The 27,962-nt window shown below is 42.5% G+C and overlaps 1 protein-coding gene across 1 annotated transcript; it reads left to right on the forward strand.

Moving 5' to 3' along the window:
• Positions 1 to 78: 78 nt before the first annotated feature.
• On the forward strand, positions 79 to 27,814 carry LOC307115221 (polyunsaturated fatty acid lipoxygenase ALOX12-like; the record flags this gene model as incomplete). The annotated part of the gene is made up of 14 exons (XM_079798325.1): positions 79 to 213; positions 736 to 937; positions 2,612 to 2,693; positions 2,797 to 2,919; positions 3,013 to 3,116; positions 3,375 to 3,535; positions 4,086 to 4,229; positions 4,871 to 5,080; positions 7,629 to 7,715; positions 7,947 to 8,116; positions 8,615 to 8,736; positions 27,108 to 27,208; positions 27,337 to 27,507; positions 27,635 to 27,814. 14 exons carry the CDS (start codon positions 79 to 81, stop codon positions 27,812 to 27,814), a joined length of 1,992 nt encoding a protein of 663 aa, XP_079654451.1.
• Between the last annotated feature and the right edge of the window lie 148 nt (positions 27,815 to 27,962).

Genomic DNA, 27,962 nt, shown 5'->3' on the forward strand with positions numbered 1-27,962 from the left:
AGCAGGGCGAAGCCTGGCCTCGGAATCTTTGGAACCAGTAACAGAACCTCTGCCACTCAGGAGTGCCCACCTGCTGCCATGGGCCGCTACCGCATCCACGTGGCCACCGGGGCCTGGCTCTTCTCTGGGTCTTTCAACCGCGTGCAGCTGTGGCTGGTGGGGGAGCGCGGGGAGGCGGAGCTGGAGCTGCAGCTGAGGCCAGCCAGGGGCCAGGTGGGTGGGGGAGGCGGGGACTCAGAACCTGGTGGGACTGGGCTTGCCTCATAGGGCGGGCGGGACACAGGAAGCTGGGAGCCAGTGAGGGAGCATCCATGCTGGCTGGGACTTCCAGTGAGAAGGAATAACTGCGCCTTTGTAGGTGAGAGGGTCAGAGCCAGGGCCCACTAGGGGCTCAATCCCTTTCTCCCTTCCCCCTCCACTCAGCCTCAACTCCTTTCCCAAGTGACCCCAGGCCAGTGTCATTATGGGATCTGTGTTCAGAGGGGGAGGGTCCTCTGAGAGCGCAGGCATGGGCGCAGTGCGAGCTCATTGAGTGCATGGGTGTATGATGCTCAGGCCTTGCCCGCGTCCATCCTCCTCCTGGTGCAATGGGGCGTCTGAGACCCAGGGCGCAGGTGTTGGGAGGAGGCAATGCTGTCCCTGGAGGCCTTGTCCCCGGACTCCACAAAGGACCCGCACCCTCAGTTAAAAGTCCTCTCCCGGGTCCCCACTACTAAGTCTCACTGGTCCCCACAGGTGGAGGAGTTTGAGCAGGACATTTCCCAGGACTTGGGGACAGTGCAGTTCGTGAAGTTGCGCAAACACCACTCCCTGGTGGACGACGCCTGGTTCTGCGACCGCATCACCGTGCAGGGCCCAGGAGCCTTAGAGGAGGCCGCCTTCCCCTGCTACCGCTGGGTGCAGGGCGAGGACCTGCTGACCCTGCCCGAGGGCACCGGTGAGGGGCCGCCTCAGGGAAGTGGGAGCACGAACTAAGGACTACTGGAGGTACTGGAGCAGGGGCTAGCACTGAGGAAGGTCCTAGAGGGGTTGAAAAGTACATGCTCAGCAGGTTCAAGATGGACAAGACAGGAAAGGGTGGAATGTGTGGTTGGGGGAAATGAGAGCCGAGAAAGAAAGCTCTGGGGGAATTTCATACACAGAATGAAAAGAACTGGAAATGGGACTGGACAGGGAAATGAGTGATGTGTCGATCCCACCTCTCAAAAAGGTGATCACAGAGAATGGGAGGTGCAGCCAGGCTGGAAAACAGAAGAGCCAAAGTAAAGGGGAAAGGAGATCTTTATGTGACTGCGAACAAGTTAGGGCAGGAACAGGTAAGGCTATCTGTGCTACGCCAGCACAGCCAAGGAAGGGTTCGGCAAGCCTGAGGCAGGGCTGGTGAAGGATGAAGAGTAAAGATAGAGAAAGAGAATAAGCTGGGTCTAGGTGGATCTTCCGTGCCTTGCTGAGGCCACAGAACAGACCCAGACTGCAAAGCTGATGCTTTATTTATAATCAGGGACAAACAAGGTAATCTACAATGTTCTTGTAAGTTTCACTTGTTTTGGCAGCACTTGCTGCCCCTCCCACAGCCGTTAGCTACCCAGGAAAGATCTAGGGAGCTGTCACAAGATCAAGCTTTATGCTTAGAGGACTGTGCCCTCTAAGCTGGGACTTGTTTGCGACTTTGCCAGCAGGTCAGTCCGAGGCTTAACCCTATAACCGCTCCCTACAGCTAACACATGTGATCCCCAAGAGGAGGCAGGGAAGGGGAGCAACAAACAATAAGACATGAAGAGCTGGTTTGGCTGTGAAAACATGGAAGACATCTGTGAGGGCAGGGAGCACACTGATGGGGTGCGGATGAATGAGGACAGCAAACAGAATCTGTCACCTTAGGAAATAAGTACGAGAGACAATTGAGGGAAATGACAGGTAAGACTGGAAACCTGAACTAAATGTCTTTGAGGCACAAGTCAGTATAGGTCCCGATGAGGCGGGATTAAGCCAGGTTACCAACTATAAACTATGTGAAGTCGAGGATAGGTGAGGTGAAGCCAGGTAAATGCAGCAACACGGATCCACTACTTGGTTTGGCACACATGGAATATCTTATCCCAGGGAACAGGTGACAGTGGAAGTAGGTTGATGTCAGAGGATGTAAGTGTACCTAACTTGAAATATGTCATTTTGGAGAATAGCTTAAGGTGTGGACAAGGAAGGACCAGAATGGGGGAAATTAACAAAGGAATGTTTGATAATATAAGATAGATGTTGACATATCAGCTGATTAAGAATGAAATTCATAGATAATGAAGAAGATAGATGATAGATAGATAGATAGATAGATAGATAGATAGATTAGAGTTAAGTGTTACATTAGGGTGTCAAAAAATGGGATTTTCCTCTCAGGACAAATATGAGAACGAAGATTGGTAAAATGAAGAAAAGGGAGTAGGTGAAGATGAATGATTAGTAAATTACTAGTAAGTAGGGAGACAGAGCCAGAAAAAAAAAATGGCAAAAGCGTATGATGCCATGCACCTAAGAAATAGGAGATTAGAAGAAGCCAGGGCATAGCATGAGATTGCAGAAAGCATTGAAGTCAACTGCCTTAATGTCTCCCCAGCCCGCCTGGCAGGAAACAATACTTGGGATGTGTTCCAGAAGCACCGAGAACAGGAACTGGAGGAAAGACAGCAAATCTACTGGTGACCACCCTATTACAAGCCTCCCAATTGTAACCCCTTCCCTGACAACTTCCTCCATCACTGACTTCTATCCCCTTCATTAACCTTTGTCCCCATCTGCTAGCTGGGCCACCTGGAGAGAAGGGTTACCCCTGACAATAGCTGCAGACAGTATAGATGATCTACCAGCAAATACAAGATTCCACGAGAAGAAGAGGCTGGACTATGAATGGACAATGATTACAGGGTGAGGAAATGGTCAGAGTGGAGTGGGGCTGGTGGATCCAGAAACAGGTGGGATTTGGTAAATTGATGGTTTCATCCTTGATGTCTGTTCTAGGATTATGGATATTGCCCTTAAACATGTTTATGCCTTCCTGAGATCCTGGAACAGCCTAGAAGATTTTGATGCATTATTCTGGGGACAAAAGACTGCCCTGGCTGGTCAGTGGTTTCCCCAGGTCTCCATAACACCTGGATGGCCCTGTTAATGAGCTGTCATACTCCATCGTCCCTAAAATTGCTTGCCAAAAACAAAAAACAAAACTTATGCATGGGGATCTCACACATGTCTCAGGCATGAAAATATGTGGGCTGGGTATGGAGGAGCCATGTAACTAAATCCCTGGGTTAGAGTCTGGGGAAGAGAGAAATTGAGTTGTGGTGAATATCCTCCTCCTAACTTCCACTCTGACCCCTCAGAGAAGGTTCAAAAGTGCTGGCAGGATGATGAGCTTTTTGGCTACCAGTTCCTCAGTGGTGCCAATCCCATGCTGTTGAGACGCTCCACCTCTCTGCCCTCCCGGCTGGTAATGCCCTCAGGGATGGGGGACCTTCAGGCCCAGCTGGAGAAAGAACTACAGGTACACCCTCCAGCCCTTTATTGTTCTCTTCTTATCTGTGTGAGGAGTCAAGTGGTGAAGGGGAGGGACCAAAGGTGAGTCAGGGAAGGGAGGCTGTGATGAGCCACTGTCCTTGGATACAGAGTCCTCTGCTAGAAGAAATCCTATAGGAGATAAAGTATGTAGGGGAAAGCATCAAGGATTGATACAGCCAATAAAGCAGACCATTAGGAGATATTAGGGAAAGGAACTTGGGCAACTTAAGGGAAGAGTCGGCATACCTGTGGTACACAATCAACTGGCATACCCACTTCTAAAACTACCTCTGACACCAGTAAGCCGCATGTCTCTAGGGAAGATTCCTTTCATGGGGTCTTAGCCCTCCCTGTAAAATGAGGGAACTTGAACCTGATGCTCTGGTGCTTCCTTCACTTCTGCCACTAGGACTCTGGTACTGATGTAAGATAATGGCAAGAAAAGAGAGTGAATGTCTTTACATTTCTGCCCCTTTGCCTTGGCCGTGTGGAGGTATGCTTTCAACTAACCATGGATATGGTCCTCTGTTCCTCAGAACGGTTCCCTGTTTGAGGCTGACTTCATCCTACTGGATGGAATTCCAGCCAATGTGATCCAAGGAGAGAAGCAGTACCTGGCTGCCCCCCTTGTCATGCTGAAGATGGAGCCCAGTGGGAAGCTGCTGCCCATGGTCATCCAGGTGAGGTGATATGGGTATCCTCCTCCTAACACTACTCTGTGTTCATCCCCAACCTCTGCCCAGGGACAAAGACAACTGACTCTTGTCACCTACCCCTGCCTCAGTCAATGAGACCTGTCCTCATCTCCAGTCTCTTTTCAACCTTCCAATCTGCCCAATACTCACCCAAAATTGCCTTTTTAAGACTCATAATGGTCTCTGTTGGTTCTCACCCTAAGGCTACTCAATCTCTTTCTGACCTTAGAATCTGTGGAATATTCCTTCTTTCTTAGATGTCTTTATTCCCTTTAATATGTTTTCATTTTTACTGTTCTCTTCAATCAATTGATGAGAACTGTCAGGTATTTCACACGTCCAGCTTCTCCTTCCTATTCTACCATCCTAACTTACACCCTCATCAGATTTCTCTCAGTCATACTGGACACCTCTTTCCAATTCCTCTGGCTTTGAAACTGGCCAGTAAGTCACTCATGCTTCCCCACAGCTAGTGTAAGGATGAGTGGAATGGTCCTCATTCCTCCTACTAGATTATAACCCTCTGGGAGATAACAATCTTAGTGACCAGTGTTTCCCCCAGAATACTAAGCATGGCATCTAACCTGTGATAAGGTTAATGAATGCTTAATTTATCTTCATTGCAGATCGAGCCTCCCAATCCCAGCAACCCTACCCCATCACTGTTCCTGCCCTCAGATCCTCCACTTGCCTGGCTTCTGGCAAAGATCTGGGTCCGAAGCTCAGATTTCCATCTACATGAGCTCCAGTATCACATTCTGAACACTCACCTACTGGCTGAGGTCATCACTGTGGCCACAATGAGGTGCCTCCCAGGACTGCACCCAGTCTTCAAGGTACATCCTCTACCCTCCATGTCCCATCTCCCTCACATCCCAGCGAAAGGAAACAAAAACCGATTCTCCCAGATTTAAAAAGCCTAAACCATCTGGTTGGGAACATGTTAACAATGTTTCTTCTAATTGAGCAAGTGTCCATTTTATTATAACAAAAAAAAATCTTTATAGGAATGTGTAACTAGAGAAGAAGAGATGGTTGTTTCAGGACCTCGAGCTTTGTGGCTTTATTTCTAATGTTTAAATTATCTTTATTTTGAGATTATCATAGATTTTCATGCAGTTTTAAAAATAATACAGAGAGATGCCATCTATTGTACTAAGTCAAGTCACTTAGTATACATTCAGCATTTATTATAAGGCAGCTCTGACATTCTCCAGCATAGTCCATTGTAGAGTAGGAGTATAATTTTATTTTTTTTAAAAAAAACAGTATCTAGAAATGGACTTTGAAATAAAGAGAGAATGCAATAAACACTATATTTTTATGGAGAATGTTCCACCACTACAACTTGGAAATAATTAAGTAGAAGACCAAATGAAGAAAAGAGCAGCCCCATCCGTTATTTATCCTGCCCGATGAGAGGTGCATGGCATGGTAGTTAGCTAAATGGGAAGGAAAATGCAAAGACCTTGTGATGAGAGGAAATAGCAGATGCAGCATGCCTGGGTGCAAGATTGAAGAGAAAGCTCAGAGGCCTGAGCTTCTGCAATAACTGGGAGCCCACCTGGTAGATAGAGCCCACCTGTACTGATCTAGAAATATTGTGATTTTATAAAACAGTGAGCTTAGAATCTATTGCTAGTGAGAAGGCAGCAAAAATAGCCATATGCTTGCAAAAAAAATGGTTTTGAAGTCTTTATGACACTTCACATATAGTAACAGGAGGAAAAATGATACAGGCTTATGAATAGGAGCAATTGTCAGAAACAATGCAATAAAAAAATCCAGTTTGTAGGTGAAAGAGGACATGTTCAGTTTTAGGTACATGGAGTTTGAAGTAGTAGCAATATATGTCAGTACATGCTAGGTAGAACATCTGAATTGTGCTTCCTCCAGGAGACCCCATCTTCATCCCCAAACTTGTCCATTGGAAATGATGACCCTTTAGGGTTCTAGAGTAACATAGACATGGTAGACACTAATAGAATTCATTGATCTTGGATTTGATTGACTTTATGCTTTTGCAGCACCATCTTCTGTGTATCTTAGTGGTTGAACCCACTTTTAGTCTTCTAAATCCCCTTTTCACAGCCCCATCTACATGTGTCTCTTCTCACCATAACAACTTCTTCCTATGGCGGGCCACCCAGGAGGGCTAAGCCTGCCCATGTCATCTATGTACCTGTACCAGCTCTGCATTCAGGCTGCTGGGATCTGAATCCTGGCCTCAGTTCTTACCAGATGTGTTCTCAGTGTTCTTATCTCTAAATGAGGGTAATAGGAACTGCATCATTGAGTTAATGAGGAATAACAGAACAGCAGCATTAAACAGGCTAGATGCTACAAAAATTGGTAGTTCTTGCTATTATGATTAGCTCTTTGTTTTCTGATCTACTCTTGATGTAGACTTTGGGCTTTCTGTGAAACTCAGCATCTTTTTTTAATCTTTCTGAAGTTTCAGACCAACGTGAGTTGCCTTGATATGTTGATACCAATGATATCAGTTGGGTCCTTTCTTCTCTGCAGCATCACTAACTCACATAAATAATAATAACGTATGAATCGTCCATCTCATGATGAAAACAAAATTGTTTAACACAAAGCAAATGCACGTGAGGATCAGATGGCTTTTTTATAATGACCAAGGGAAAGCAGGGGAAATTAACAGTGCCTAATTGGTGGTGGGAGGAGGTTTGACAACGGCCCCTTGGCTGATTAAGAAGATAAATCAATATGGTTCCTTTAATTCTGTCTGAAAGTACTCTACCCACACAATCCCTAATCCTGAAATTAAAAAAAAAAAAATGTGAGTAAAACAACTAGAGATTAGAGGAGCAGCTTTGAAAATTAATAGAAAGGCAAGTTTAAACTGTAGGGATGTGTATGATAGGAAAAATTATTTTAAAAAATCAAAAGTTAAAGGACTGATTCTCAAAGAACATCTATACTCGAGGTGGAAATAATGAAGGTAATGATAACAGCTACTATTCAAGGACATCTATGTGCTAGGCAATGTGCTGAACACTCTCATACATTATACACATAAGCATCACCACAGCACCCGTAATGAGACCATATTGTCATCCCCTGTAAAGAGATAAAGAGATGGGTGCTTAGAGGGTTTATTATCTTGTTCAAGTATGAAAGTTAGTGGTGAAGTGTAAATTAAAATCCTGATCAGTCAGACTCCAAAGCTCAACTCACAGGGCAATAGGAAAACATGAGAATAAGAAATCAGAGAAGAATGAGACCAGCCTGCAAAGGCACTAGCAGGTAGATAAGCATCAAGAGGACAGAAAGTCTCCATGCTGAGTGCCACTCCCTAATAAAGAAGGACCCAAGCATGTCGTACATAAACCACCCCCTTCAACCTTCTCCATCCAGCTCCTGATCCCACACACACGCTACACGCTGGACGTCAACACCCGGGCACGAGCTCAACTCATCTCAGATGGAGGTTTATTTGATAAGGTAAGGAGGTAATGGAGTGGCCACCTAATCATCCAACTCTGCATGACCTCCTATCACTTTCAAGATTCCAGGCCCCCTTGTATGAATGTCATGACCCTTAAATCCAGGAGCCTTGTCCTTTTATGCCAATGTCATTGAATCTGAAAAGGCCACATCTGACCACTTCATATACTATGCTACATTCTCCAGCTCTGTTTCTCCCCTGAAGACCTCTCATGTCTATTGGCACAGGCAGGAAGCACAGGTGGAGGAGGGCATGTGCAGGTGCTCCGTCGGGCCACGACTCAGCTGACATACCGCTCTCTCTGTCCTCCTGATGATCTGGCTGACCGGGGCCTGCTGGGAATCCCAAGTGCCCTCTATGCCCATGATGCTTTACGACTCTGGGAGATCATTGCTCGGTGGGTGAGAGTGGGAGCTGAGTAAAAAGGGGGCATTAGGAATAATGAAAATGGGGTTGGCCTGAGGTCAGCATGGGACAAAAGGAACATGAAATAAGGAGGTCCAGACAGGAGAAACAGAGGACTCAATCCTGAGAATGATGAGAAAGAATAAGAAGACGGTGGATGGGGTCTGAAAATGGGGAGATTGAAATAGCCAGTGTAAGTAGGCAGAATTGTGTGGGTGGGTATAACCAAGGGATTTGGTAGAATCAGGGATTTTATTATGGAGTGACTATCAACCATATATATGGAATTTTTAAATGAATGATCCACATTTTCTTCCATTCTAAACTAGTGTGTAGAAAGAACTAGGGGGATGTCCCAAAGGCAAGTCTTGTAAGATCTGTCCCCAGATACAGTGAGAGTCAGATGGATAGATGCCACAGAAAAGGAGTAGCAGTCAGAGGCTACAGCCTTCTACTCTCAAGAAGCTCAGCTCCCTTCTCCTCTGGGCAGGTACGTGGAGGGGATCATCCACCTCTTCTACCATGAGGATGACGTCGTGAGAGGGGACCCTGAGCTGCAGGCCTGGTGTCGAGAGATCACTGAGGTGGGGCTGTGCCAGGCCCAGGACCAAGGTAATATCCCTCCCCAGAGAAGAGAACTCCTTGGACACTCTGCAAAGAACCCCATCTCAGTCTTGCCCATCTGGGGACATAACCCTAACCCCTCATCATGCCCATTCCTCCACACATAAAATATCTGAATCCCATTCTGATCTCCTAAGAACCAGGACAATTCTAGAAACTCAAGGATTGTCCTCCTCAGAGACCTTCATGCTTTTTCATAGATGTCCTTAACCTTCCAAGGGGACTAATAAGGCCAGAACTACAGCCAGTAAGGAATCTGCCCAGGCCCTGCCAGGCTCTCTCCTAATGATTGTCAATTTTCTTACTTAAGGATAGAAATGGGGAGATTATCCCCACCAAAGCCCATGATAGCCCATCCTAGCTTTCCCTCTTTTTTCCTCCTTCCTTCTACTGTCCAGCACACAGGGAGGATCCAGACATCACACACACCTGCCACAGTGCAAGGTCATTTCTAGATTTAATCTCAATACTGTATATATTTTTTACTTAAACCCAAACTCAGTGTCATGATCTTTGGAACTCAAGTTTTCTTAGATAAAAGTGCCCTCCACACCAGTGAACACCTTCAGGTCCCCTACCCCATTTTTTAATCTATAATTTAAAAAAAATAGCCTTTGAGCACATCTCAGATTCATACTCCTCTCTCTAGTACAGGTAGGCCAGCCGGGATTGTTTTTAATCATTCTTCCCCTTTCACACTTCACACCAATACCTTGAATCCCTTCCATTCCTTCCATGCAATAACTGTAGCGAACAGCTAAGAGCTATTACCTATAACCAGGCCCTGGTAATGCACACATCAGTAAACCACACACCTACCACGGAGTGGAGTCTTAACCCAAAGTATCTTGGTCTGTACCTTCCCCATTCATCCAATGGCACTTCATCAGCCCTTCAGGACCAAAATCTCTGTAGTATATCTCACTTCTGTCTCTCATGGTCCAAAAGACCCTTCTCATTCTCTCTTTCATGCTTCTCCCCATGAAATATCCACATCAGAGCACTTGTAATACTTATTTGACTGTGAGCTTTAACCACTTGCACCCACACTGTTCTCCCTCAGGTTTCATGGTTCTCGTTGTGCCATTATTCTCTCATCACACTCTTTATTTTGTTGTTGTTGTTGTAATCTCACCTTGATGTTTTTTTCCATTTTTTTATTAAGGTATTATATGTGTACATATCTTACCATTGCCCCCCCACTCCACTCCCATACATGCCCTCACCCCCCAGAGTTTGCATCCATTGGTTATGCTTATATGCATGCATACAAGTCCTTCGGTTGATCTCTTATCTCCCCCACCTCGCCCTAACCTTCCCACTGTAATTTGACAGTCTGCTTGATGCTTTACTGTCTCTGTATCTATCTTTTTGTTCATCAGATTATAATGTTCTTTATTATCCATAAATGAGTGAGATCATGTGGTAGTTTTCTTTCATTGACTGGCTTATTTCACTTCGCATAATGTTCTCCAATTCCATCCAGGTTGCTGCAAATGGTAAGAATTCCTTCTTTTTTATGGCAGCAAGTATTCCACTGTGTAGATGTACCATAGTTTTCTGATCCAGTCATCTGCTGACGGGCACCTAGGCTGTTTCCAAATCTTAGCTATTGTAAATTGTGCTGCTATGAACATAGGGGTGCATATATCCTTTCTGATTGGTGTTTCTAGTTTCTTGGGATATATTCCTAGGAGTGGGATTACTGGGTCAAATGGGAGTTCCATTTTCAGTTTTTTGAGGAAACTCCATATTGTTCTGCACAGTGGCTGCACCAGTCTGCATTCCCACCAGCAGTGCACGAGTGTTCCTTTTTCTCTTCATCCTCGCCAGCACTTGTCGTTTGTTGATTTGTTGATGATTGCCATTCTGACAGGTGTGAGATGGTACCACATTGTCGTTTTGATTTGCATCTCTCGGATAATTAGTGACTTTGAGCATGTTTTCATGGGGCTCTTGGCCTTCCTTCTGTCTTCTTTTGAAAAGATTGTATTTAGGTCTGTTGCCCATTTTTTTTATTGGATCATTTATCTTCCTTTTATTAAGTTGTAGAAGCTGCCTGTAGATGTTGGAGATTAAACATTTATCAGTGATGCCATTTGCAAATATGTTCTCCCATACAGTGGGCTTTCCTATTGTTTTATTGATGGATTCTTTTGCTGTGAAAAAGCTTTTTATTTTGATGTAGTCCCATTTGTTTATTTTCTCTTTAGCTTCCATTGCCCTCAGGGCAGTATCAGTGAAGAAGTTCTTTTGGCATATGATGAGATTTTGCTGCCTGTGGATTCCTCTAGTATTTTTATGGTTTCCCATCTTATGTTTAAATCTTGTATCCATTTTGAGTTTATTTTTGTGTGTGGTGTAAGTTGGTGATCTAGTTTCTTTTTTTTGCATATATCTGTCCAATTTTCCCAACGCCATTTATTGAAGAGACTGTCTTGACTCCATTGTATGTTCATGCCTCCTTTGTCAAATATTAATTGAGCATAGTGGTTTGGGTCGATATCTGGATTCTCTATTCTATTCCATTGATCTATATGTCTGTTCTTGTGCCAGTACCATGCTGTTTTGAGAACAGTGGCTTTGTAATACAGCTTGAAACCTGGTATTGAGATCCCTCCTACTGTATTCTTCTTTCTCAGGATTGCTGTGGCTATTCGGGGTCTTTTTTTATTCTAGATGAATTTTTGGAGAGTTCTTTCTAGGTCTGTGAAATATGGCATTGGTATTTTAATGGAGAGTGCATTGAATCTATAGATTGCTTTGGGTAGTATGGACATTTTAATGATGTTGATTCTACCAATCCATGAACATGGTATGTTCTTCCATCTGTTTACATCTTCCTCTATCTCTTTTTTCAGTGTCCTGTAGTTTACCGCTTATAGGTCTTTTTACCTCCTTAGTTAAGTTTATTCCTAGGTATCTTAATTTTTTTGGTGTGATGGTAAATGGGATTGCTTTTTTAGTCTCTCTTTCTGTAAGTTTACTATTGGTGTATAGAAAGGCCATAGATTTCTTGGCGTTAATTTTGTATCCTGCTACATTGCCAAATTCATTTATTAAGCCTATTAGTTTTTTGATGGAGTGTTTCGGGTTTTTTATATACAATATCATGTCATCTGCCAGTAAGGACAGCTTTACTTCTTCTTTTCCAATTTGGATGCCTTTTATTTCTTCTTCTTGTCTAATTGCAATGGCTAATACTTCCAGTACTATGTCAAACAGGAGTGGGGAGAGTGGGCATCCCTGTCTTGTTCCTGTTCTTAGAGGAAATGGTTTTAGTTTTTGCCCATTGAATATGATGTTGGCTGTGGGTTTATCTTATATAGATTTTATTATGTTGAGGTATGATCCTACTATTCCCACCTTGTTGAGAGTTTTTATCAAGAAAGGGTGTTGGATTTTGTCAAATGCTTTTTCTGCATCAATTGATATGACTGTTATTTTTATCTCTCAATTTGTTTCTGTGATGTATCACATTTATTGATTTGCGATATTGTACCATCCTTGCATTCTTGGGATAAATCCTACTTGGTCATGGTGTATGATCTTTCTGATGTACTGCTGGATCCGATTTGCTAGAATTTTGTTGAGGATTTTGGCATCTATGTTCATGAGTGATATTGGCCTGTAATTCTCTTTCATTGTGTTGTCTTTATCTGGTTTTGGCATTAAAGTGATGCTGGCTTCATAGAAAGAGCTTGGAAGTGTTCCTTCCTCTTGAATTTTTTGGAATAGTCTGAGGAGGATAGGTTTTGTTCCTTCCTTGAATGTTTGGTAAAACTCTCCTGTGAAGCCGTCTGGCCCTGGGCTTTTGTTCGGAAGCTTTTTGATGACCGCTTCAATTTCTTCCATAATTATCAGCCTATTGAGATTTTTAGATTCTTCCTGATTGAGTTTTGGAAGGTTATATTTTTCTAGGAATATGTACATTTCCTCCAGTTTGTCCAGTTTGTTGGAATAGAGTTGTTCATAGTATTTTTTAATAATCCTTTGTATTTTGGCGGGGTCTGTTGTTACTTCACCTCTTTCATTTCTTTTTTTAAAATATATATATATATTTTTACTTTATAATAAATCTTTATTGTTCAGATTACAGGTGTTCCTCTTTTTTTTTTCCCGCCCATAGCTCCCCTCCACCTGATTCCCCACCCCACCCCATGCCCTTACCCCCTGCCACTGTCATCATACATAGGTGTAAGATTTTTGTCCAATCTCTTCCTGCATCTCTCATACCCTCTTCCCCCTGAGAATTGTCAGTCCACTCCCTTTCTATGTCCCTGATTCTATTATATTCACCAGTCCATTGTGTTCTTCAGATTTTTTATTCACTTGATTTTGAGATTCACTTGTTGGTAGGTATGTATTTGATGTCTTTTTGTTGTTCATAATTTTTACCTTTACCTTTTTCTTCTTCCTATTCTTAAAGAATACCCTTCAGCATTTCATATAATCCTGGTTTGGTGGTGATGAACTCCTTTAGCTTTTTCTTGTCTATGAAGCTCTTTATCTGACCTTCAATTCTGAATGATAGCTTTGCTGGGTAGAGTAATCTTGGTTGTAGGTTCTTGCTGTTCATCACTTTGAATATTTCTTGCCACTCCCTTCTGGCCTGCATAGTTTCTGTTGAGAAATCAGCTGACAGTCATATGGGTACTCCCTTGTAGGTAACTAACTGTTTTTCTCTTGCTGCTTTCAAGATTCTCTCTTTGTCTTTTGCCCTTGACATTTTGATTATGATGTGTCTTGATGTGGTCCTCTTTGGATTCCTCTTGTTTGGGGTTCTGTGCGCTTCCTGAATTTGTAAGTCTATTTCTTTCACCAGGTAGGGAAAGTTTTCTGTCATTATTTCTTCCAATTGGCCTTCAATATCCTGCTCTGTTTCTTCTTCTGGCACCCCAAAAATCCGGATATTGGTATGCTTAAAGCTGTCCCAGAGGCTCCTTACACTATCCTCACACTTTTGGATTCTTCTTTCTTTCTGCCTCTCTGGTTGGGTGTTTTTTGCTTCCTCATATTCCAGATCTTTGGTTTGACACTTGGGGTATGTTGATCTACAGTTGAGTTTCTGTATATTCTTTATTTCAGACAGTGTATGCTTAATTTCTGACTGGTCCTTTTCCATTTTTTTTGGCATTATCATTAAGGTCCTTGAAGGTCTCTTCAAGTTTCTCAGCGGTTTTTAGAAGATTCTTGAGTAACCTTATAAATGTGGTTCTGAACTCTGTTGTCCAGTAGTTTACTTTCCTCCATCTCTTCCATTCGTGACATGCTTCTGTGTCTCCGCATTTTGGTGCCTCCCTGTGTTGATGGAGTGGCTTTGTGTGGTAGGTGACCTATAAGGGCCAGTAGCTCAGCTTCCCCAATCACCCGAGGTGGTCGCTCTTGGTACACCCGTTTGTGGGCTGAGTGCAAAGTCTTGGTGTAGTTAAACCTGATTGCTGTTGGTACACTGGGAGGAATTGACCTCTAGGCCAATAGGCTGTGAGGACTCACTGTTTCTATAATGGAAGAACTGCTGTGCTGGAGACACGCTTATGGTTCAGGCCTTGTTTCAGTGGGGCTTTGGTGCTCACTGAGTCCGCCTCCCGAATGTGTCACTTATGGATGTGAGGAGTTGAAATCTGGTGTCTCACACTGACCACTATGTACACTGGCTTCTAGATCTCCAATGGGGTGCAGTTCAGCTACTGTCTGAGGCCACCCTGCACGAGCTACAGTGAAAACCACAGTCCTCTCCTCCTTGCTTGGAGCTTGGAGGGTTTGGAGCTGTCTGCACCGGGTTGCAAGTTTGCTAGGTTAAACTGCAATAGAGAAGGCCATTCATATGCAAAAGCCACTGCCTGGAGCTTGGGTGTGTTTATAGATTGTGCGGGGCGGAGTCTCAGGGCGTCACTAGGCTAGGGTGTGGCAAACAGCGATGGCTGGCAGTGAGCCGTCTCTGCCTCTCCGACCATGTCCCCATGTCTCGCGCCCCAGCACAGCAAACAATTATTCTTGCACGCAGCTCTGCACGCAAGCCACCCTCACATTCTGACCCGATGGCAGACAGTCCAGATTCTCCCCAGAAACTGGATTTCAGAGCGATCGGGAGCTTGTCTCTCTTCGGGTTGAAGAAAGCAATGCCCGCTGCCAGCCGGGATCCGCCACCAGCCCATATTGCACGCGCGCCCCCGTACTTCAGTTTTTCAGCGCTTGTGCCCTGAATGCTCTTTTCTCTTTTCGTCTAGTTGTAGAACTTCCATTCAGCCAGCTTTCCCATGGTTCTGGGTGATAGAAGTTTTGTCTTTTACTTGTAGTTTTGAAATTGTTGTGCACAGCAGCAGTTTAGATGTTTACCTACGCTGCCATCTTGGATCTCTTCACCTCTTTCATTTCTGATTTTGTTTATTTGGGTCCCCTCTCTTTGCTTCTCGGTGAGCCTTGCTAGAGGTTCATCAACCTTGTTTATCCTTTCAAATAACCAGCTCTTGGTTTTGTTGATCTTTTGTATTGTTTCTTTGGTCTCTATGTCATTTATCTCCGCCCTGATCTTTATTATTTCCTTCCTTCTGCTTACACTGGGCTTTTCTTGTTGCTCTTTTTCTAAGTCTTTGAGTTGTAGGGTTAGGTAATTTATTACCATTGTTTCTTGTTTTTTGCAGTAGGCTTGTAGAGCTATGAACTTCCCTCTCAAGACTGCTTTCGCTGTGTCCCATAGATTTTGGATTGTTGTGTTTTCATTGTCATTTGTTGCCATGATGTTTTTTATTTCTTCCTTGATCTCTCTGGTAACCCAATCATTGTTTAATAGCATGCTGTTTAGTCTCCATGTGTTTGATTTCTTTGGATTGTTTTTATTACAGTTGATTTCCAGTTTTATACCACTGTGATCTGAGAAGATGCTTGATATGATTTCTATCTTCTTAAATTTGAAGAGACTTTGCCTATGACCCACCATATGGTCTATCTTTGAAAATAACCCATGTGCACTTGAGAAGAATATATGTTCTGTGGCTTTGGGGTGAAATGTTCTGAAGATGTCAATTAATTCCATCTGGTCTAGTGAGTCATTTAGGATTGATGTTTCTTTGCTGATTTTTTGTTTAGAGGATTTGTCCAAATTTGATAGTGGGGTATTAAAGTGTCCTACTATGATTGTATTGCTCTTAATCTCTCCCTTGATATCCTCCAGGAGTTTTTTTATGTATTTGGGTGCTCCTGTATTGGGTGCGTATATGTTTACCAGAGTTATTTCTTCTTGTTGGATTGCTCCCTTTAGTATTATGAAGTGGCCTTCCTTATCTCTTGTTATGTCCTTCACTTTGAGATCTAATTTGTCAGATATAAGTATTGCTACCGAAGCTTTTTTTTTTTTTCATTTTCATTCATCTGGAAAACCTTTTTCTATCCCTTCACCCTCAGTCTGTGTGCATCTTTTTTTCTGAGGTGGGTTTCTTGTAGACAGCAGATATATGGGTCTTGTTTTCTTATCCAATCCGTTACCCTATGTCTTTTGGTTGGGGCATTTAATACATTTACATTTAAAGTTATTATTGATAGGTACTTATTTGTCGCCATTTTTATTCTATACCCCTGTGTTTCTTCTTCACTTCCTATTTCTTTTTTTTACAGCAGACCCTTTAGCATTTCTTGCATTGCTGGTTTGGTGGTGATAAATTCCCTTAGTCCTTTTTTGTCTGTGAAGCTCCTGATTTCACCTTCAATTATGATTGATATCCTTTCTGGGTACAGTATTCTTGGATTCAGACCCTTCCTTTGCATGACTTTGTATATTTCATTCGATTCCCTTCTGGCCTGATGGGTTTCTGTTGAGAAATCAGTTGCTAGTCTGGTTGGGGTTTATTTGTATGTAACTTTCTGTCTCTCTCTGGCTGCTTTTAAGATTCTTACTTTGTCGTTGGTGTTTGCCAATTTAATTATAATGTGCCTTAGCATCGGTCTTTTGGGGTTCATTTTGCTTGGGACTCTGTGAGCTTCTTGGATTTGTGTGGGTTTTTTCTTCCCTATATCAGGAAAGTTTTCTGTCATTATTTCTTCAAACAGGTTTTCTATTCCTTGCTCAGTTTCCTTTCCTTCTGGAACCCCTATTATGCGGATTTTGTTTTGTTTCGTGTTGTCCCAAAGTTCCCTTAGGCTCTCCTCCTGCTTTTTAATTTTTTTTTTCTAGAAGCTACTTTACTTGGGTATTTTTTCCCATCTTGTCTTCTAGCTCACTGATCTGGTCTTCTGCTTCTTCTAGTCTACTCTTGATGCTTTCTATTGAGTTCTTTACAGCAGCGATGTCATTTTTCATTTCTTCTTGGTTCTTCTTCATTTCCTCTTGGTTCTTACTCATATTGTTGAATTTGTCTTCCATTCTTTTCAGCCACCTTATGACCATTTCTCTGAATTCTTTCTCTGATAGGTTGTTTGCCGCTAATTCGATTACTTCCTTTTCTGGTGATGCCTGCTTTTCTTTCATATGCGTGCTGTTTCTTTGTCTCCCCATGGTCTCTCTTCTCCGGATGTCTGGTTATGTAGTTCTCTCTCTCTCCTGCATTGATTTAAAGGCACAAAATACAACACAACCAGGTACAACACACAAAGCACTGAACAGAAATGTATTCATGATATTAATAACCTCCAATATAGGTGACCACCAGAGAAAGGCAAATTAGGGGATAGGAGAGAAAGAAGAAGAGTAGAAAGAAAGAAAGAAAGAAAGAAAGAAAGAAAAAGTAGTGTCAAAATGAAATTGGGAAAATGAAAAATAAGTAAGAGAGACAAGAACGAGACTAAGAGAGAAAAGAGGAACAAACTATATATATATATATATATATATATATATATATATATATATATATATATATATATAGTAAACTCCAATAGAATAACCACTAATCCCAGCAAATGTCAGCAACAAGAACCTGGAGACTAATACAAACTATAACACCAACTAATATCAAGCGAGGCAAGAGAAAACAGAAGTAAAAAACAAAGCAAACAAAAAAACCAAACCAAAAAAAAGAATAAGCAAAACAATCTCACAAAAAAAGCATAAAAATTCCATATAATCAACATTCAAGCAAACAACAACAAAAGGACAGAGAGAAAAACAATATTTTTGATAGTTAAGACAGCAAAGAGAGAGGTGTGTATGGACTTGGAGCAGGGGATTGGAAATTAGATATATAAGTAGGGTGAAATTTTAGCAGGGGGTAAACAGAAAGAATAGGGAAAATCTAAAGCAGGAAAGGGTTAAGATATACAGGACACCAAAAGGGGAAAGGTTAGGAATAGAGTGATGGCATAAAGGTAGAGTTGAGATAGGGTAAAACGATGCTAAAGGAAAGATGCAAATAGAATGTAGAACACTAATCCCAAAGTAAAATAAAGAGAAAATAAAATGACACTTAAAAAAAAAGGTAAAATAGTAGTAGTAATAATGCTGATTGAAAATAAAAATGTAATAATTAAAAAGTTAAAATCAAGTGAGGAAAAAAGAAAAAAATAGTTTCTTAAGTAAAAGATGCAAAAAATGAAAATAAAAAAATTAAAATAATAAAATGTGCAGTAGTGAAGGTCATTCACTTCCTCTGTTGTTCTGTTTGGCACGCCTGTTTCCCAGTCCAGACAGTATTGCAGTTCCCTGCGTTCCACTGCTCCTCAGTGTTGTAAGCCAGTCCTGATTTTTAAGCAGGCAGTGTCTTAATTTCTCCTATTCCTTTATTTTTGATTACACAAGAGTCAATTTGTGATTCAGCCCCTGGGTGGCAGTGTTTCTGGATTGACTTCCGAGTCTCTATGGCCTCTCTAGCCTTCTTTCCCTGTGGCACTCAATACTGGTTTTTGGAGTTGGGCTGCCTCAGAGCTGGCTCTCTGATGGTCACTCCCCGCTCCGATCCCCAGGTTCCAGAAAAACAACTTCCCCCTGCTGTCTCCCAGGGTGTCCCCAACTGGGTGATCCTTGCTTAGTAATCAGAAGCAAGGAAATGAAGAGGAAAAAGCCTAATCATGCGAACAATGGGTCTGCGCGCAAGTCCAAGCAGCCTGCACACCTTTGAAATTCCCAGGCTGTCCCTCCGCGTCAGATCAAAATGGGCTGCCGTTTAGAGATCCCTTCTGTTAGCAGCTCTGAGGACCGCCTTCCACATTCATGGATCACGCCAGCCCCAACAGCCATGGACTTTTCTAGGCACAGACTTCCCCGGCCCTCCCGCTCCAGCAGTGCGCGTGTTTCTCTCTCCCGCCGGGACCAGAGACCTCACCTTATCCCCGGCGAAATCTGACCTTTCTGTGGTGGAGTGAAGAGCTCCTTTGAATCCGTGTGTTTGCACCAATTGGGGACAGGTGTTCTGGGGCTCCCAGCTGTTCAGTGGTTGCTGCAGATGTGGATTTTCAGGCTTCTGATAAGATCCACTTTCCCTTTCAAGATGGCGCAGTTTCCCCGTCCGAGCCCGTAGCTCTAGAAGGGGACCCAGCCACAGTGGGGGCTGCCCGGTCAGGGGAACCCCGTCTAGCAGTCCCCACCTTCTCCTGGAGTTTAGCTGTCCCTTAGCTTGCTAACAAACACTCCCCGTGCAAACCTCAGCTGTTCTTTCTTTCTGCTGTGGGACAAGTCTCGGAACACGTCTGTCTATTCTGCCACCATTTTCTCGCCTCCTCTCATCACCCTCTTTAAAGGCAGAGTGTTAACATTTTCTCTTCCCAGACCTATGACTTGAGAAAGCCATTTAATCTCTTTGACTTTTAATATACTTTCTCTGAAGTGAATATAATTCTTGTCCCAAATGAAATAATGAATGTGAAAAGTTAAAACATGTGTAAAGCAATCGATGTAAAATGATTGTGATCATATGCCCCACTCCAAAAAATTATCTCCCCAATATGCTCAGCAAATATAAGAGGTGAGCAGGTCTTTGAACTCCCTGAGCAGCATCTCAACTGTAAATTGAGTGAATAGGACAGTGGGTTTGATGCTGTTCCAGTTCCAACATGAGTCTATGACTTCTCTTTTTTTCTGCATTATAACCCAAATACTGGAAAATACTTTCTGGGAATAGGAGGGCAAGCTCAGTGTTGTTTTTTGGTTGTTTTTAATCCTCACTCCAGGATATTTTTCCATTAACTTTTAGAGAGAGTGGAAGGTAGGGAGAGAAACATTTATGTGAGAGAAACACATCCATCGGTTAACTCCCACATGTGCCCCGACCTGGGTGGGGATCAAGCCTGTATCCGAGGTCCATGCCCTTAACTGAAATTGAACCCAGGACCATTCAGTCAATGGCTTGATGCTGTATCCACTGAACCAAACAGCTAGCACAATCTCAATATTCATAATGACTTTTGAAGAGGGTAGAAATTTTATTAAAATAAAACAAATATGGAGCCAAGTTAACATTATAAATTATTAGCCTACAACTTGAACTTTTAGTAAGATGACATACCTATATAATTAGCACAAAGAACAAAAACCATTACCAGCTCCCCAGAAAGCCACTTGTGCTATTCCAGTCCTTCTACATCCAAAAGTAACCACTTTATATTGCACAGGTTAATTTTACCTGTTTGAACTTCACACAAATGAAAATACAAACATGCACTCACTAATGTCTCAAAAAATGTTTCAAATTTACCCATGCTGTTGTGACATGCAGCATGTAGTTCATTGTTCTCATTCTATATTATTCTTTTTTCTTCTTTTTTTCCAAAAATTTTAATTTAATTTTTTTATTGTTTAAAGTATTACATATGTCTCCTTTTTCCCTGATTGACTCCCTCCCTGCTACTCCCTTCCCCCAAGACAAGCCCCCACCGCCCCAGTGTCTGTGTCCATTGGTTATGTGAATATGCATGCATATAAGTCCTTTGGTTGATCTCTTACCCTCTTCCCTTCTCTCTGAAGTTGGACTGTCTGTTCAGTGTTTCTTAGTCTCTGGATCTATTGTTGTTCATCAGTTTATGTTGTTCATTATATCCCACATATGAGTGAGATCATGTGATAGTTATCTTTTTCCAACTGGCTTATTTCACTTAGTATAATGCTCTCCAGGTCCAACTTTTACACTGTTGCAAATGGTAAAAGTTCCTTCTTTTGTATAGCAGCACTAGGGGCCCAGTGCACAAAATTCGTGCACTTGGTGGGGGAGGGGGTCCCTCAGCCTGGCCTGGAGCCCTTGAGGGATGTCCGACTGCCACAGAAGCGAGAGAGGCTCCCACCACCACTGCTGCACTCACCAGCCATGAGCCCAGCTTCTGGCTGAGCTGTGCTCCTGCTGTGGGATTGCACTCACCACCAGGGGGCAGCTCCTGCATTAAGCATCCAGTCCCTGGTGGTCAGTGCACATCACAGCGACTGGCCGACCGGTCAACTGTCTGCCCCTTGGTGGTCAGTGCATGTCATAGCGAGCGATTGAGCAGCCTTAGCATATCATTAGCGTATTACGCTTTGACTGGTTGAATGATCGACAGGACACTTAGCATATTAGGCTTTTATTATATAGGATAGTATTCCATTCTGAAGATGTACCACAGTTTTTTAATCCATTCATCTGCTGATGGGCACTTAGGCTGTTTCCAAATCTTATCTATGGTGAATTGTGCTGCTATGAACATAGGTGTGCAGATTGTCCTTTCTGATTGGTGTTTCTGGTTTCTTGGGATATATTCAGAAGTGAGATTACTGGGTCGAATGGGAGTTCCATTTTTAGTTTTTTGAGGAATATCCATACTTTTTCCCACAGTTGCTGCACCAGTCTGCATTCCCACCAGTAGTGCATGAGGGTTCCTCTTTCTCCACATCCTCTCCAGCACTTGTCATTTGTTGATTTGTTGATGATAGCCATTCTGACAGGTGTGAGATGGTACCTCACTATTGTTTTGATTTGCACCTCTTGGATGATTAGTGACTTTGAGCATGTTGTCATATGTCTCTTGGCCTTGTGGATGTCCTCTTTCAAAAAGTGTCTATTTTTTGCCCATTTTTTAATTGGATTGTTTATCTTCCTATTGTTAAGTTGTATGAGTTCCCTGTAAATTTTGGAGATTAAACCCTTATCTTAGATAGCATTGGTAAATATGTTCTCTCATGCAGTGGGCTTTCTTGTTGGTTCATTGGTGGTTTCTTTTGCTGTGCAGAAGCTTTTTATTTTGATGTAGTCCCATTTGTTTATTTTTTCCTTAGTTTCCATTGCCCTAGGAGCTGTATCGTTAAAGATATTGCTACAACATATGTCTGATATTTTGCTGCCTATGGAGCCTTCTAAGATTTTTTTGTTTTCCTGTCTTACATTTAAGTCTTTTAACCATTTTGAATTTATTTTTGTGTATGGTGTAAGTTGGTGATCTAGTTTCATTTTTTGCATGTATCTGACCAATTTTCCCAGCACCATTTATTGAAGAGACTGTCTTGACTCCATTGTATGCTCTTGCCTCCTTTGTCAAATATTAATTGAGCATAATAGCTTGGATCGATTTCTGGGTTCTCTGTTCTGTTCCATTGGTCTATATGTCTGTTCTTGTGCCAGTACCAGGCAGTTTTGAGAACAGTGACTTTGTAAATAGCTTGATATCTGGTATTGTGATCCATCCAACGTAGTTTTTCTCTCTCAGGACTGCTGTGGTTATTTGGGGTCTTTTTTTTTTTTAATTCCAGATGAATTTTTGGAGAGTTTGTTCTAGGTCTGTGAAATATGCTGTTGGTATTTTAATGGGGATTACATTGAATGTATAAATTGCTTGGGTAGTGTGACCATTTTAATGATGTTGATTCTACCAATCCATGAACACGGTATGTTCTGCCATTTGTTTATGTCTTTCTCTATCTCTTTTTTCAGTGTCCTGTAGTTTTCTGAGTATAGGTTGTTTACGTCCTTAGTTAAGTTTATTCCTAAATATCTTAATTTTTTTGGTGCAATGGTAAATGGTATTGTTTTTTTAATTTCTCTTTCTGTGAGTTCATTATTGGTGTATAAAAAATCCATAAATTTCTGGGTGTTAATTTTGTATCCTGCTACATTGCCGAATTCATTTAGTAAGTCTAGTAATTTTTTGATGGAGTCTTTAGGGTTTTCTAGGTACCGTATCATGTCATCTGTGAATAAGGACTGTTTTACTTCTTTTCCAATTTGGATACCTTTTATTTCTTCATCTTGTCTAATTGCTATGGCTAGCACTTCCACTACTATGTTGAACAGGAGTGGTGAAAGTGGGCATGCCCCTTTTGTTCCTGTTCTTAGGGGAAATGGTTTTAGTTTTTGCCCATTGAGTATGATGTTGGCTATAGGTTTTCATATAGGGCTTTTATTATGTTGAGGTATGATCCCTCTATTCCCACTTTGCTAAGAGTTTTTATCAAGAAAGGGTGTTGGATTTTGTCAAATGCTTTTACTGCATCAATTGATATGACTATGTGATTTTTGTCTCTCGGTTTGTTTATGTGATGTATCACATTTATTGACTTGCAGATATTGTACCATCCTTGCATCCCCGGAATGAATCCCACTTGCTCATGGTTTGTGATCTTTCTAATGTATTGCTGGATCCGATTTGCTAGAATTTTGTTGAGGATTTTAGCATCTATGTTCATCAGGGATATTGGCCTGTAGTTCTTTTTCTTTGTGGTGTCTTTATCTGGTTTTAGAATTGGAGTAATGCTGGCTTCATAGAAAGAGCTTGGAAGTGTGCCTTCCTCTTGAATTTTTTGGAATAGTCTGAGGAGGATATGTTTTAGTTCTTTGAATGTTTTGGTAAAACTCCCTTGTAAAGCTGTTTGGACCAGGGCTTTTGTTTGCTGGAAGATTTTTGATTACTGCTTCAATTTCATTGGTAGTTATCGGCCTATTCAGGTTTTTTTATTCTTCCTGATTGAGTTTTGGAAGCTTGTATTTTTCTAAGAATATGTCCATTTTGTCTGGGCTGTCCAGTTTATTGAAGCAGAGATGTTCAGTAGTAAATTTTTACAATTCTTTGTATTTCAATGGGGTCTGTTGTTACTTCACTTCTTTCATTTCTGATTTTATTTGGGTCCTCTCTCTTTGTTTCTTGGTGAGCCTGGCTAGAGATTCATCAATCTTGTTTGTCGTTTCAAAGAACCAGCTCTTCGTTTTATTGATCGTTTGTATTGTTGTTTTGTTTATATTTTTGTGGATTTTTTTGTTTTTTGGGGGGTTTTTGGGGTGTTGTTTGTTTTTTTTTTGGCGGGGGCGGGGGAGGTTTGGTCTCTATGTCATTCATTTCTGCTCTGATCTTTATTATTTCCTTCCTTCTCCTTACTCTGGCCTTTTTCTTGTTGCTCTCTTTCTAATTCTTTAAATTGCAAGGTTAGACATTTATTACCATTTTTTCTTGTTTTTTGAGGTAGGCCTATAAAGCTATGAACTTCCCTGTCAAGACTGCTTTCACTGTGTCCCATGAATTTTGAATTGTTGTGTTTTCATTATTGTTTGTTACCAGAATACTTTTTATTTCTTCTTTGCTCTCTTTGGTAACCCAGTCATTATTTAATATCATGCTATTTAGGCTCCAAGTGTTTGATTTTTTTCATTGTTTTTATTGTAGTTGGTTTCTAATTTTATGCCATTGTGATTTGAGAAGATGCTTGATATGATTTCTATCTTCTTAAATTTGAAGACACTTTGCCTGTGTCCCAATATGTGGTCTATATTTGAAAATGTCCTGTGTGCAGTTGAGAAGAATGTGTATTCAGTAGCTTTGGGATGAAATGTTCTGAAGATGTCAATTAATTCCTTCTGATCTAGTGAGTTATTTAGGATTGATGTTTCTTTGCTGATTTTTTGTTTAGAGAATTTATCCAGTGGCGTCAATGGGGTATTAAAGTCCCCTAAAATGACTGTATTGCTGTCAATCTCTCTCTTGATATGTTCCAGGAGTTTGGTGTTTTGTTTTTTTGTATTTTGGTGTTCCTGTATTGGGTGCATATATGTTTACCAGAGTTATATCCTCTTGCTGAATTGCTCCCTTTAGTATTATGAAGTGGCCTTCCTTATCTCTTGTTATGGCCTTTACTTTGAGGTTTATTTTGTCATATATAAATATTGCTACCTTAAGTTTTTGGGTGTTTTTGTTTTTGTTTTTCATTTCCATTTGCCTGAGAATTTTTTTTCCATCCCTTCACTGTCAATCTTTGTGAGTCCATTGTTCTGAGTGAGTCTCTTGTAGAAAGTAGATATATGGGTCATGTTTTCCAATCCATTCAGCTACCCCATGTCTTTTGATTGGAACATTTAATCCATTTATATTAAAGGTTATTATTTATAGGCACTTGTTTGTCACCATTTTTATTCTTTACTAGAGGTCTGGTGCATGAAATTCATGCACGGGGCGGGGGGGTGTGTCCCTCAGCCCAGCCTGCACCCTCTCCAATCTGGGACCCCTTGAGGGATGTCCAACCGCCCGTTTAGGCCCGATCCCAGTGTTGGACATCCCTCTCACAATCCAGGACTGCTGGCTCCAAACTGCTCACCTGCCTCTGCCTGATTGCCCCTAACCACTTCTGCCTGCCAGCCTGATTACCCCCTAACCACTCCCCTGCCAGCCTGATCAATACCTAACTGCTCCCCAGCCGGCCCGATTTCCCCTAATAGCCCTCCCCTGCTGGCCTGGTCACCCCTAATTGCCCTCCGCTGCCAGTCTGGTCGCCCCTAACTCCCCCCCTGCTGGCCCGGTCACCCTTAACTGCCCTCCCCTGCTGGCCTGGTCACCCCTCACTGCCCTCCCCTGCAAGCCTGCACACCCCCCCAATTGTCCTCCCCTGCAGGCCTGGTCCCCACCAACTGCCATCCCCAGAGGGCCTGGGTACCTGCCCCAACTATCCTCCTCTGCAGGCCTGGTCCCCCCACAACTGCCTAATTGTTTCTTCTATCTGCTCTGTGAGAAGGCACAGGACACATCTGCCTATTCAGCCACCATTTTGTCTCCCCCTGGACAAACTTTTTAGGAGCTTGTGGCTGGGGAGGCTGGAGGCTCTGTGTTACTGGGTTCACAGCCAAGGCAGCAGGTCCCTGGCTGGTGTGGCTGTAGGGTCTCGGGTGGGGTCTGCGGGCTCCCCGGGTGGAGGTGAGGCTGGGCTCCCCATCACAGCAGCTCTCCCCTTCAAGATGGCGAGGCCTCTGAGGCAGAGCCAGCCACCCTGGGAGAGATTGCAGTGGTGGGAGAGGCCACCCAGCTAGGGGAGCCTTCCTGTGGAATATAATTGTCACACAAACACGCACGTGCACGCGCGCGCACACACACACACACACACACACACACACACACACACACACACACAAACACGCCCCACATGCCCATGCACTACCTTTTCGCTCCCTCAGTCACTCACACTCTCTCCCTCACTGCCGTCCTCTCGGCTGCCATCTTGGATCTCTAATCATATTATTCTATTTTGTGAATATGATAGACTTTGTTTCCATTTCGAGGCTATTAATGCCATTGCTGCTGTGAACAAGTCGTGTGTACAATTCTGTTGGGTGTGTATCTAGAAGTGAAATTGATGGTCATAGGATATGTGTATGTTTAGTTTTAGTGGTTTCTGACAGTTTTCCAATGTGCTTGTAAACATTTACTCATCCTCCAAAGAGTATGAGATATAGTCAGTATCTTCTCAAATATTTGAAAAAATACTTTGGTCACATTGTAAATATGTTGTTTTCACATTTCAGTTTAAGTTGTATTCTCCCAGTGACTGGTAGAACCAAGGAACTTGTCCTAGGTTTAGTAGCCACATGGATGTCCTCCTTTGTGTGGAGCCTGTTACTCTTTTGTGCCATTTTATTTTTGATTGTCTACCTCTCTCCTGTTACTTTTAACAGCTTTTTGAACACTGGATAGTTGACCAACCAACCTCTCAGCCCTACCCACTCTCAAACTTATAACATACCTACAATGGACTGAGGGGGTTTATATAGACCATATCCCTGGGCCATCCCTTTATAAGGTAACTATCATTATCTCTATTTTCAGAGTAAACTAAATAGCAGCTCAGAGAACCTAAGCAGGTAGTCCAAGGTAATGCAGTTAGTCAGCAGCAAAGCAAGGACTGGTCTCTTGACTAAATTATTAACTATCTCCTTTACACCTCATATATCCTTTTCCTGCCTTACTTATATGGTTATCACTAACAAACTGTGTATAAATTTTTCTTAGTTATTCTGTTTATTATCATTCTTCACTACCACAGTCTGTTTTGCCCACCAGGATATTCCCCATGCCTATATAGTGTCTGGTACATACTAGTTCATGACTTTTTGAATGAATGAACACTAACTAGTTCTAATATGTAGACATGCCAAGATATCAGCATTTGTATCCTTACCTCCTTTGGAACTGCAGTTTCTAAGCTTTGTTCTTTTCTCTAGGTTTCCCTGTGTCCTTCCAGTCTCGAGCTCAGCTCTGCCATTTCCTTACTATGTGCATCTTCAGATGCACTGCCCAGCATGCAGCAGTCAACGCAGGCCAGGTATGGACAACTGAAAGCCAGGATCTCTGAGAGAAAGCTTCTGAGCTAGGAGACACTTGAAGGAGAGAGCTTGAGTATAGGGTCCTGAATCAGAGTTTCTGAGTGACTCCAGATTCTTCCTCCCCCAGTTTGACTGGTTTGCCTGGGTCCCTAATGCCCCATGCTCAATGCGGATGCCCTCACCCACCACCAAGGAAGATGTCACAATGGACACAGTGATGGGCTCACTGCCTAATGTCTGGCAGACCAGTGTTCAAATGTTTCTCCCATCGCTCCTGAGCCGGCCGACACCAGACTTGGTAAGAGGGGACCTCTGGCACTCTGAGGGGATTAATGGCTGACAAGGAGACTTTAGGGTGAGGGACTGGAGTTTGGGTTCCTTTTTCTTAGAACTAGAAGATGATTGATCCTTTCTTTCTGCTTCAGGTACCACTGGGGCGTCACAAAGAAGAGTATTTCTCAGGTCCTGAGCCCAAGGCTGTTTTAAGGCAGTTTCAAACAGATCTGGACAAACTGGAAAAGGAAATTGTGGCCCGAAATGAGCAGCTAGACCTTCCCTATGAATACCTGAAGCCCAGCCTCATAGAGAGCAGTGTTGCTATCTGAGCCCAAATTGTTCACCCTTCAAATACTTGAGGCTACCACCATGCTTAACATTTTCCCCTGATTTTTATTGTTTTCATGGGTCTGAATTGCTATGGCTTTATTTTCTCCTTTTGATTTTCCTACCTAAATATCTCACTAGTATGAGGCA

Source organism: Cnephaeus nilssonii, assembly GCF_951640355.1.
Source record: "Cnephaeus nilssonii genome assembly, chromosome: 19".
NCBI lineage: Eukaryota > Metazoa > Chordata > Mammalia > Chiroptera > Vespertilionidae > Cnephaeus > Cnephaeus nilssonii.